At 39.6% G+C, this 13,487-nt stretch overlaps 1 protein-coding gene across 1 annotated transcript in view; it reads right to left on the reverse strand.

Moving 5' to 3' along the window:
- Nucleotides 1-13,487, reverse strand: part of LOC143167425 (transmembrane protein 132B-like) — a 263,937-nt gene that overhangs the window by 71,778 nt on the left and 178,672 nt on the right. The window contains exon 4 of the mRNA XM_076352854.1: nt 13,283-13,469. Within this exon, the coding sequence (XP_076208969.1) occupies nt 13,283-13,469 (187 nt within the window). The remainder of the gene's footprint in view (nt 1-13,282; nt 13,470-13,487) is intronic.

A 13,487-nucleotide genomic window follows, 5' to 3' on the forward strand; every position in this document is an offset into this window, starting at 1 on the left:
GTGAGCTTCAAAATGGAGGCTGAAACAATGAGTGTTTTTAACTCTGCAGCAGATCAAATGCATTTTGACATCCATACTCAAAGGAAGAAATGACACACTAATGAGAGACAGAGATCAAATACTCTGTTTGTCACTTAAATCTCTGGCAACATGAAGTACATCAAGCCTGTTAACCCATGCTTGGCACACCAAAATGCTGCAGTGTCCAAATGGCTCCGCATTTTTTTCCTATCAAACTTCAATTCTTGTGACTCCTCCGCTTTTGTAGAGCCAAGCCAATGCTACAGGAATTAGCTTGCTCCTGACCACAAGGAAACAACACGAGGAGAAAGGACATGTGCAGGAATGGGATGAATGAAGTGCGATTTTTTTATTATATTCTCTGCCTTTTTCCTCCTACTCTTTACTACAATCCTACTGGGAGACTGCACAAGCAGCAACAGCAAATACTGTCTCTGTGATCAGTGTGTAAGTCAGGGCAAGGTTCTTCCTCTGCAGGCATTGAGAAGAGCAGCTTTGGGCTCTCTCCCAAGCTCCAGTACAGGAGCCATGCCAGTATTGGTCTCATGGCATGAAGGTTTTGGGCAGTGGTATTCCCAGAAGCTATGGAAAGCAAGCTGGAATGACAAGAGTCATTACTATTTCGATGCATTTACCAACCCAGAATTAGAAGGCCCCAAAGGTTATGCAAAACCAGATTAGCTTCTCCCTGTCCTTGACCACAGATTTCAGCGTGATGCCAACATTTCATCCCTTGAAACTCGCTGGACCCATTTCTTCCCCTAGCCACAGCAGGGAATGCATTTATTACCTCTCAAATAACCTGGAATTTGCAACACCTGCTGCTCTCTGCCCTCGTCAGTGCTGATGCCCTCACTTCAGCCACCCGCACGAGGGAGTGTTGTCTTCTGCCTTGGACTGATCTTGAAAGAGCTCACAGATAAGTGCCAGCCAGTACAAAATGCAGTTTTGCCTTCCAGCTCCACAGGAGGCAGAGTTGTGAAACTGCTAATTCAAGAACTTGAGAACTGAGCAACACAGAATATTACAAGGCTGTCCCAAAGCACTGTGTTAAGAGTATCTTGATTATCTTAATAAAGCTATAGCTTAGCATTTTCAGTAAAGCTGAGGCACCTTTGTAAGAAATTTCTTTATACACAATAGCTGCTTATAGGCTACATTACAACTTCTAAAGCTCTCTTGATTGCTGCTCTGCTCCATCTTTATGATGCTATTTTAATTGAATTAAAAAAAATAGAAATTACATGTAAAATAATTCCTAAGCCTAACTGATATTGGGGCCACGTAAATCAGAAGTAACTACATTAAGGTCAATGCCAGCTTTGAACAAGAGTTGTGTTAAATACAAATGACCGTTTAAAAAGAAAAGCTTTCAGTGCAACATGTACATAAGAAATATAGTACAGCATCTGCTTGGCAAGAACATGGCCTGTTTGCATAAGCTAAGAACTGTATGTATCACTCATACATGTATACACAATACGAAATTAATTCATGCAGAAGGGACTCAGCTCACTGTACATCTTATAAATACAGGCTGACAATTAAATAGTCCTAATAAGACTTACTCTCCAGATAGCAGAACAGCTCAAAAACAAACATAATTTTGTTCACGTGTGCCCATTATATTCATGTGCTGATTTAATTAACAGTAATTTCAGTATCTCTGAGATTTCTTCTCTGTTTTACAAATTATGCCCTTTTGATGAGGGCTTTAATTCAAATTACTGGCCAATCAGCTGTAGACCAAGACTAGAATGCTAAGTTAATTGGCAATAAAACCAGAATGAGCACTCCGGAAAAAATTACAGATGAGCCAAATTATTGGGTAGCTGTTAAGGAACAAGAAGAGTCTCATTTTAGGTAGACAAAGTAAAAGCTTTGTAGCTCCTTCCAACACACTGTGTTTCCCCAGTCTGGGTCCAGTTAATGGTCTGTACTGCTCACAAAAATCACTTCAGGTTGGCTCAGCTCATACCTCTTGCAATCACTCTGTCAAGAGGTTCGCTGTGCCCTTATTCCTGGCCTGCAGGAGGTCCTACCACTCTTGATAGTCTGTCAAGGGATCCCTCCATCAGCTTGCACTGAACTCCCATCGGCAAATTTTTCATAAAGATAGAACCAGCAAGCGTAAAGGAACAGAGGTAACCAAATAGTCCTCCAGAGGCAGCACAGCCACATCAGCTCAGCGGAACAGCACCTCTTAGCATTTTCCTCTGCACATTTATTATTTGAACCACTTACTTCTAACAAGAATTTAGTGCCTGTGCATCCTTGGAGAGGGTTTTCTAAGAATAGTAACTCTCCACATGGATCAAAGGGACCCGAGATCACTCTAGCTGCAAGAATACCTGGATGTCCTCCTACCCTTGATATATGGAGAGCATGTCAACTCTTCCAAATACAGCTTTATTTAGAAACACCTGACCAAAGATGCTACAGGTATTCGTCCATCAACTCTGAATTACAGTTTCTTTCCAAAGAGGGGGGGTGTGCAGTGCAGAATTCAGGCATCATTAGTCTGATCTTCAGAAAGAAGTATCTCCAGAGCATTACACTTTTAATAAGAAGGCAGGGCAGAAAGAACATGGAAGTGGCAATGCACGCGGCCTCTGTGTCAAAGAGATTAATCACAGGAGCAGACACAGCATTGATCGGGAGTGGGGGAGGACGAGGCCGTGCAGCTTGCCAGGCATGGCCACGCGGCGCAGGGAGGAGACGTGCAGTGTTTAATAGCAAGAGTGGTGAGAGATGTCCCCTTTATCTCTCCCCGGCAGTTGCTTGCCTGGATGACCATTAATTAGTTCCAAAACTGCATTTTACAGTGATGACAATGAAGAAAAGCAATGCCAGACTTCGGACATTCTTGGTCATATTATCTAAAGACAGATGCCGATGTGGGATCAGAGCAGGTGTTCTCATGGCACGGGCAGTTCTGCCCCATTCCTGGTGATGGAGAGATGGAATTTTTTTTAAAGTATATAAAAGGATATTTTAAATAATATAAAAGGATATAAAAAGCCAGCTTGCTATGCTGGAAGGGCCTTCGTTTCATGGGGTAATCATTAGCATTCATCCAAACTGCAAACAACTAGCAATATGTGGTCAAATCACTGCAATTTGGTAAGCTTCAGAGCGATTTCCAAGAGGAGGATTAGTGGAAAATGCTGTCTTTAGGTCTTGATCCTGAGTAGCTTGCAACAGGATCTCTGAAGCACTTGGCATCAGCACTCCCTGCATATTCATTAATGTTTTGGACTATGGTTGTAACAAGTATCAGCAAGTGTATCTAATTTCATGAAAGAAAATTATTGGTTCACAGTGGAATAACATGGTGCTTTTACCTCAAGCAGGCATGAAACATGAGTATGAAATCCCTCATATAATCTCTAACTATTGTCATTCAATGTTTATCATCCAACGCAGTTGAATACAATTCTTATCTTTGATGGATGTGGCACACAATAGCTGTTTTCTTGAGTGCATCATAAATATTAATAGTATTCACAGAGCTTCTTAAAATTTGTCATGTCACACTGCTTTCATGGAAACACTTAAAATGCCATTTATTTTGTCCCACCAATAGCAAATTCTCCTTTGGTTTCTTTCTCTCTTTTTTACTCTCAAAATTAAATGGTAGAGCATGTTTAACTGAGCAGAGGAAAAAAGGGATAATGGTTCACAATGAGCAATTCCAAGACCTAGTTCAGATGCCCAGAATGAGACTGAAAGGGAAAAAATGTGATATCCTTTGGAAAATACAGTCCAGTTAAAATTGAAACACTTCATGAAATTGAGGAGATTTGGCTGGAATTTCGCTTTCGGAAGAACACGGAGAAAGAAGGCTGACATTGTCAAAATGGTCCTACTCTGCCATATTCAGAATGGGACATTTTCACTTAAGAAAAAAAAGCTCTTTTTCAAAATTAAATATCTGCACATTATTTAATCAAGTTTAATCAAACACCTCAGTTCTACAAGGAAAAACGTTTTTCCACTGTTAAACAATTTCGATCAATGCAAAATAGCTTTTCTGAATGTCTGTTCACAAAGCATGTGGAAATCTCCTGGCTTTGTTCAGTCAGAGTGAAGCCCATGTGGGCATTCCTCATGGCATGTGCTCCCCACACATTCCTCTGCCAGCGTATTTCAGAGTCAAAGTGTTCCCCTGGATCAAACTTAATAAAATCTTCAGTGGTTTGTATTTTGGCTGATATGTTTCAGAAAATCTTTTAAAATTTCATCTTGCTCCATAAAATTCACCCCGTGGTTGTCGGAACAGCCTTACAAAACAAAACCATTTAATTCCCTATGACAATTAATTTGAAGATGGTAATAATTGCAGAAGATACAATCTCTGCTACAGAGACACAAAACACTCACTATGGGCATGGGAATATAATACTACAAAAGAAGAATTTCTTTTTTCTTATTCTGTACTCTCTCCAGAGTAGTTAATTTGCTTTGAGTTTAAAATGAATCCTTCCAGTGTGGGGTTTTAGGGAAGCTCAAGGCTTCAATCCCACTCCCATTAATTAATGTTAAAATTCACACTGAAATCTGTGATTGGGATTCATAGATTCTGGTTTTATTTAAAAAAAATCTTGATAATCCCTGATATTTCTGGGATGAAGATCTACTCTATATTGAATTTACTTTTAAATATTTTTCCCGTGAAAAGGTGAATTTTGTGAATGACAAAATCATGATCTGTGCAGTTCACTTTGCATGTAAAGTAAAACAGAGATGGACTGTATAATTTAAAGGGAACTGGAAGGCCAAAGGTCAAAATGATTTCAAGTAAGAAATATGCATTAAGTGCAATGGATAAACACGGATGGGACATTTTGCACATAAATACATTCTAACCAACCTCTAAAAATATGTAAATCATCTGGGTTTGCTAGAAATGACTGATCCTATTCTGATATTTTTGACACTCCAGGATTAAGCGTTCTGGGGTTTTATAACTGACCCCAGAGAGAGCGAAGAAAAGAGGCTGCTAAAGCTTGACATTTTCTTATTTTAGTTTAAGGTGAAGGTAAGCTTCTTTCTAAGTCTGGGTCAATTTCCACCTTGGCATGAATGTGCTCCTTTATTTGGTGTCTGAATATAAACTATATTGCCACTAGCAAAAATGATTTCTGTAGGAAAAATAAATTCTTTAAAGGATTTTATTTTTTTTAAACGCTCCCTTTTTGATAGCTGGATTCAACAGTGTTCTGTGTAGGAACATGGACACCCAAATTCACATTACTTCAGACATCTTTTAACTTGTACTGAATTAAAATGAATGCACAGAAGAAATCTTTTCCCCAAAGAAGGGCACAGGAATTGTCATGAATGAAAGATGGGGCAGAATCTGAATAATGGAACAGGACGTAATCTCAGCAGATTCATAGACAAAAGCTACAAAACAGGAGAAGTAGTACCAGGAAACACATGATTTCTAAACTTTAAAATGACTGCTTATTTGACTAGAGGGCCACACAGGCATCACTCAGCATGGAGAACCACTGCAGACCACGGCTGGATGTGGATGCATGTGGATCTGTCTTGAGTTTGTGCCACGGCCTCAAGCTTGCTTGAGGACTTGCACACGGAGACTACCGTTCTCCAGGCATGTGACACCATTCCCAGCACAAGCCAGGCACCCAAGTCCTGTCTCTTTTATGCAGGGCAGACAAAACCAAATATTTTAGAGAGGGTTTTTTATTTAGTCAATCATTTCTGGAAAATCTTCCCACAAAAATATTTTACATTTTTAATTGAACCTTTAAGCTGGAAAGGCATGCAGCCCTTACTGGGAAAGATGTATCAGAATATGACAGCGGTGGACTCTCCATGAATAAGAGCGCGAGGCCATGCCATCTCCTCTGCAAATGAGGATTTGGTGGCATTCATCCCAAACTGCGTTTACCCTCCTATTCCTCACTGGATACTCAGCAGCCAAAGCTAAAAGTACATTAAAATAAAAAAAAAAAAAAAAATCCTCACCCTGCATTCCTGCTTTTTCTAAAATAAATAAGCAAAGTGTTGCGCTCAGCAATTCCCTTTCAGCCTGAGTTACAGAAACAGGCATCTTTAAGGATGACTTTTCCAGGTGTTCTTGTCAGTACGTTTGCTAGCAGCAACTGGAGATGCTATTATTCAACCTCCTATTTAAAAGAAACCTCACTACAGTATATACAGCCATCTGTGGTTCTAAGAGATTCACAACATTAGTAAACCATTAGTCAACCAATAGCTTACATTTTTTGGGAGGAAACAAGATTCCTGAAGACATAGATTAAATACTTGTAGGCTATAGAGAAATGTTTCAGGCTGAGGTGCTCAGAGCACTGGTGAAATAGTGATTGTTGCATTTGAAAAACACTTCAGAATAATGACAGTCCAGGAATTACAATTCTATTACTGTAAAAGAAAGGATCTGTAGCACATGTATCTAAAACACCAGTGCTGCCAGTCACAGACCAAGCCATCGTTTTCCCACATAAGAAGAGAATGCTAGATATTCGTCTACTATTAAACCTATTGTTCCTCAAGCCTTCAGCCTCAGCTGGAGCCTTCTTCTAAAAAACAGCTAAAATACATCTCTTCAATGTCTTGTTCTTTACTTTGACTAAGTTCCTGGTTGCCTAGAAACTCTCCAAAAGACCTGGATTTTTCTTCTTTTATTATTTTTCCCCAACTGCTAGTTAGATAACAGGTTAATCCAATCACATTTATTTGTGACAGAAACCTGGATGACAGGCTCAGAGCTGGTGAAATGTTTGTTTCTTGTACCGCAGGAGTCAGGCTCCACTGCCTACCTTGCTACCAGCAACTTTCCATAACTATGGAAATTGCAGGTTATGTCTATTTAGGTCAAGAGAGATAACTGTGAGAACTGTACCACCACTGGATAGAACAGATTTATCTGTGCTATCCATTTCTACAATTAGCAGGACATACACTTCCACTTCACGAAATTATTACATTGCAAGATTATTATACTAAGACAAATCAAGGAATCCAACTTTACAATGTTCTGACAGATCTGCTGGATGCCTAAAACACACCTTCTGATGCATTAGACATCAACCAGATTCACAACTCACATCCTACTTCAATGCCATAAAACTTATTTTAAAATAATCACCTGCAGTGTTTATAGTTAGTAATTGTAATATCAGAAGGCAGATTCTTTTGCTGATACTCAGTAACCTAACAAAATAGTGGAACCAAAAAGAGCTTCAAATGTGGTTGCGTTCCACTTCCTCACCTTGATCTGTTATTCTACTCAACACAATGAAAATGGATCACTTTCTACTTTTTGGGACATTAGTTCCACATGTTAATCTGTACACCAGATGCTGGAAGAATCAATTATCAGAGACATTTATTGTCAAAAAGAAAACAAGATAAGCCTCACAGGAGCAAACATTTTCATCTGACACTCAGTCTACTGTGGAACGTTACACTGAACAGCCAGGCGCAGATCCTCAAAGGTGTTTAGGGACATGTTTGTATCTTGCAAGAGGACAGTGCAGTAACACTCAAGCTAGAAGCCTGCATGCTATCTCCAAATTAGCCACCTCAGTACAGTGTTCAGTCCCATTCATTTTCTATAGGTAAAATTTCTCACCAGTTTTTTATCTTAAAAGCTCATGGCAAAACGTAGATAAAACTAAATATTCCTTCCACTCTCCTCCAAAGAAACCTCCAGGAGTCAAATATTCCGGCTTCTAAATAGGCTTCGAATTAAGGGAGTAATCCTCCCATCCATGTATTTTTACCTGAATTAAATCGGCTTAAATAGTTGTGCACAGCTTTAGGTGATAAAACAGCATTTACATTCTTCAAAGCCACTCATCTGTGCTGACATTAGCTCTTGACGGTATAAATCCTACTTCTTTTCTAGCCAAAACAGTTTTTAGAGATAATAGGCAATAGTATCGTAGGATTTTTTTTAAGTATTTTAAAAAGTACCTTTAGGAGTATGAAAAGTGACTTACAAATCATTCAGAAACAGGTAAAACTGAGTAAGGGTGACTTAATTTCCATTTAATTTTCCATTCTCATCAAGCTTGGTTTATTCAGGTCTGATTAATTAATGTCTGTAAAGTGTTCTGAAAACATAAACCACTACATAAATACTAAATAATAATAGAGTACTTAAGGAAAAAATGTTAATTTGTGTGGAGTTTTAGGAATTAGCATTTATTTATTTTCCCTATGCAAGCAGGCCCATCCAATCCCTTCTAGCTATCAGAAAATGCTCTAGCAGTTACAGGACAATGCATCTTTACGTATTTTATGTGTCACAGTTCACAGAAAATGAATTTAGAATGACTTGCAAAGTTGTACTTATAGAGGAATACACACACAGACAGTTTTCATTCATTTTCAAATCCACTTTCCCTCCTAACAGAAACCTAGCTGCACAGCTTCCAGGATTAAAACAGCAGCACTCTGAAGGATTTCAGAGGTTGCTACGTTTTGAGCTTTGTGTTTTCTCAGCCTGTTGTCCAAAGAACTTAGGATTTCACTGACCACTTCTAAAGCAGTCTGAAAAAAAGTAAGAAAGAATCATGTATTTCCCCACATACTTGTACCTGGGTATCTTATGACACCTTGTCTCGATACATATATTTTTATACCTCTACAGCTATACAAGAGGACAATTATGCATATATCCAATTTTCATGCTCAGAAGGGGTGAATTTCCCAATCTAGCCTCATCTACAGAAACAAAACCTTCCAGGAACAAAACGCAGGCTATTGGTATAAGCACTTTGGGACATCAGTTAGTTTATAAAACAAAGGCTAGGTAGGATAGGTATGTGAGGTCCAGAATCCTGTCTGATCATCTGAGCATAAGTCACATTGAATACTAGACAAAATAAACAATCTGTTTCTAAAATGGTGTAAAATGCACACAGCAATACCATCTGGGATCAGATCGTACGTGAGGCTGGAAACGGTGCCAGTGAGCCAGTAAGTGCTTTGCACTCTGAATTGATTTTGAACTGGTGCTCTAGTCACCTGCTAAGAGGTAACAAGGCCACGTTTGGACTAAACAAAAACCGGGGGGGTGTTGGTTTTTTCTGAGGGGGGCACAGGCTGAAAGATACAGTCTACCCTCCAATGTCCTTTCACGTCTCAAAACTTTCCTCAAGTAAAACCTAATGTGTTTTCACATACAACTTTGGCTGTACGCACACAGACTGGGTCGCTTCCTTTTCCACACTCTTCTCAGCAGCTGGGAATGATGGAAATGACAGTATAGCTCAACAAGAGCATTCCCCACTATGTTCCTCTATGTACTAAGTGCTATAGGACTGAAGCCTCTCAGCAAGCATCTGATTTACAAGCAGAGCCATAAGAACAACTCCACAAAGAGAGCCGACCCTTACAGCAGCAGTAGGGTTATCACAGCTTGTCATCTAAATCAGCTCCTGGGAGAGGTGTAGGCTGCATGCAACTGTGATCACCCATCTTGGTATTTTCTCTTTTCTTTGCCATGCCAGCCAGGGATGGTCTGCATTCCCACGGCATCCTCTCTGTGCACTTTTCCACTGTGCACAGAGTCTACATTGCTCACCCAGAAGTAGATACACGACTTTCAGAAAGCAAATCCTAAACTACTAGACTGTGCTGTTTCCATCTGGATGTAGTTCCCTTGAAAATCCCAACTGTCTGGCCCTGTGCAGTTGTTGAAACTGGATGTTTCAATTAGAAGGAGCTTAAGGATTTGGGGAGAACTGTCAGATGATGCAGAAAGCAGGCTCTCTTTTAATTCATATCTGATTTGATTCATATTCATAGTCAATATGAAATTTTGTTTTATTTTCTCTCATTAGTGCGAATATTTTATTTATTTACATATTTTGAATGCACCGAATTTGGCAACAAATAACACTGAGATTTATTATATGGAGGATCATTCAAATTAAGATGGATAGTTTGGGAGGAATTCTCAATATTCCAAGATTGTATTTTAGTCCTCTTCCAAAAAATATGGAAAACCCCCAAAAAAACCCACAGTATTTTTACAGTTATCAGACAGAAGGAAGAACAGTTGGTTTTGCTACAATAAGTATTTCTACTTTTCTCACAAGCTAACAAGTTTCCAGTTACTTCCTAATGTCCCCACAGAGGCTTAAAAATCTCTGTTCCTTTTTAGTCACAGCATATAGGCATTGCAGCTTATCATAATGTTCTTTCACCAAGTTATGTCGGATAACCTCACCTCAGGAGCAGGCTAACAGCAGGCACAGAGCACAGCTGATGGGTGCTGCCCTGGCCAGGATTTCACCTGCAGAGTCTCCCTGGCCCTGCTTCCTTCTGTGCATCTCAAAACAGTGCTTATTAATGCACTGCTGATTTGATACCAAAGGGCTAGCCAGAAATAATCTGCAATATCAATTCATTACAGCAAGATTGTCTGCTAATAAGGAGCTATTTTTTGCTACATAATGTGCAAAAATCAGCTGTATCTTCACTTAGAAAAACCCAAAAGCAAAAAAACAAACAAAAAAAGCCTTTCAAGCTTGCTACCAAATGTAAATGTTAAGAACATGAGGTTTGATGTTAAGGGCTTCATAAACTCACTAAAACAAAAAGTCAGCTCTTTTCATCAGGCTATTATTCAAATGTTACCATGCAGTCTACCATATCTTTATCTACAAAAAAAGCGCAAGCTAGTAATGAGAAAAATATCCCCACCACTATCTCCAGAGTCACCACGATGCAATGACAGAATAAATTACCTGGGGGCTCTTTCGATTTTCTCCTGTTTGTTTAAGAAAGTAGCATGGAAAACAAAGATAAACTCATGACCAACTGCAGCAACAAAACAGTGATATTCCAAACCAAATGGAAGAGGCTGTCTTTATATTAAAAGAACCAAAGTGGCCTTCCAGTCTTCTTACTGGAAAGAAATTTTCCCTCGTCATGACACTGAGCTGCGCTTCTTCATGCAAATGCTGGTGTCATTACCACTGAACCACCATGAGGTTTTGGTAATCCCATCAAAACATTCACTCCTGCAAATCAAGGGCTAAATGTTTTACTCAAACCTTAAACTCTCCAAGGAACTCTATGTTTTCATCTATAAATATTCAATGTTGACAATGAAAAAGTGGATACACTGAAAAGGAACAGCAACTAATTTATATTCAGTGCAATGGCAAAGGCATGGAACCACACTGGTTTCTGGACCCTTCTGTCGTGCTCTTCTGGGAGACCAAGGTCCAGGAGATGACAAAACTCTCCCTTACAGATACAACCTGCACTCAGAGGGAGACTGCTTTACCAATGAGCCAGGCAAATGTTGAAGAGGAATGAACGTTAAAATGCATTTAGTTCAGCCAGGAACTCTGGGCCTCGGGAACGTGTTTCTCTGAAGAACACTGGATGATGCACAGAGCAACTATTTTTTGCTCCTCACGGGGCAATGCAGTGCCAGAACCTGCACCAGTTAGTGACTGTTAAATAAAGCAGCACTGCAAACTGGCAAACATAAGGGAAAGAAATGCAAATACAAGCTGTTTTTCCTTGCCATTGCTGTCATCAATTCTCCTATCAGCCTTGGGCCAAGCCAGTTAAGGATGCTCACATGCAACAGCAAAGTAATAGCCCACAGGAGACCCCCATTTAAGGATTAAGGTCATAATTTCACAAAAGAAGCTTTTTCCTTTACTCCACAGTTAGTTAACGATGACAAAGTGTCAGAGATTAGATTAGCTCCGCTTTGAATTCAGGTTCAGCCTCAGATTTTGTCCAAGGACATTTAGAGGCAGCTGAAGGGGCCAACATCTGCCATAACTGCAAAGAGATGAAGTGAAACCCTGGCAAAACCCTGGCAGAGACAGCAGCAAAGCTCTGATCCAACATTCACAATGGGCTTTTGGGTCGGATTCACTTTTCTTTTCTATCTGTGGTGCTCTGCACAGCACAAACTCCATGCCATCCATTTGAAAGCAGCAGTGCTATGTGCAAGACTGTTCATGCACCACATTCTGTCATTATTATATCTGATTCACCATTACTACTTGATAATATTCCATCCACACAATTAGAATTTTGTTTCATCTCCTACATACTTCAAAAAAAAAAAAAGCACTAGAAGAAAATTCTCTATTGACTTTTCTGCATATAATTTCTCCTCTATCACTGGGCTGCCAGTAAGTGTAGCCTTTGGCAGTAGGAACTGGAAATTAAAATTATTTAGGGTCTTGTTTACCTTTACAAGCATCTTTCCTTGCTTCTGTCCTAGTAAGAGAAGCTAGTGGTCATGCAGAGGAAAACACCAATATTTGTTGGTTATATGGTGTAACAGAAAGCAAACCAGCACAGACCAACTTGGAAAGGAAGTGCAAATGTTCATGAGAAAGTAAACAAAAATTACCAGAGTGTTTCTGAGGGAACTGGTATAACATCCAGGCTCTCTGGCTGGATATTATTCAAATGTTACCATGCAGTCTACCATATCTTTATCTACAAAAAAAGCGCTGTTTCTGTATCTGGCTGTTTCTCTAGTTTTACACCAGAATATCCCCACTGAAATCACTGGTCATGTGTAAGCTTAAAGCTCTAGTGCTACAAAGTCCATCAGGCCCAAACGTAGGCCAAAGGTCCCTCCTAGAAAAGGTGCATTTGATTTTACAAGGAGATATTTGCATTTTTAAAATAAACCATCAGCTTCAAGCTTTCTGCACACGTACACCTTAAACCCTGCCTGGAAAATATGGCTGACACCTACATCTTCAAAAAGTATTTTGTCCTTTCTCTATAACTCAAAACGGACCTTTTATTAAATTGACACTTTGCAGCTCACTAGACTGTGTGGCGCTTTGGAGAAAAGCAAAGCAGAAAACAGTCCAGTTGTTTGGTTTAGCAATGAAGTTTCCCACACATGCATGCTAATTTATTTCATTGAAAATGTCCCAACTAATTGCAACATTTACCCTTAGAGCACATGCATTGCAGTCACATTAATACACCAGAAGACAATGGCTCCAAAGGAGCTATTACCATGTACCAGGCCAATAATCCACAAACGGTAAAGGATTTTCACAAAAGACTCAAATGGTTTCCAAGGAGCCATTCTGGCATATCAGGTAAATAAAATATTATTGAAATGTATTTCTTGCATTTAAATCACTTGCAGCAGGTGCATAGGAAGTAGCATATAATAAAATGGCTCACATTCCCTTGAATACTAACAAGAATCAGCGGAAACATTTAGCAAAAAGAAGCAGCAGACGGTTCTTACCATTGCAAGAGGAACAATTCCCACAAACATTGTTCGGCTGACAAAGATCTCGGAGACTACCAGTTCGCTCACAGAGTCATCTCGAGGGTATTCCACCTGCCAGGTAATTTGCTGGGCCCCTGCCAGGCTGCTAGTGTTGTCGATCTCAAAGTCCATCTGCAGGATCTCGTAGGAGGACATGTTTGCTCTGGGGGGAAAAAAAAAA

This window comes from Aptenodytes patagonicus, chromosome 15, assembly GCF_965638725.1.
Source record: "Aptenodytes patagonicus chromosome 15, bAptPat1.pri.cur, whole genome shotgun sequence".
NCBI lineage: Eukaryota > Metazoa > Chordata > Aves > Sphenisciformes > Spheniscidae > Aptenodytes > Aptenodytes patagonicus.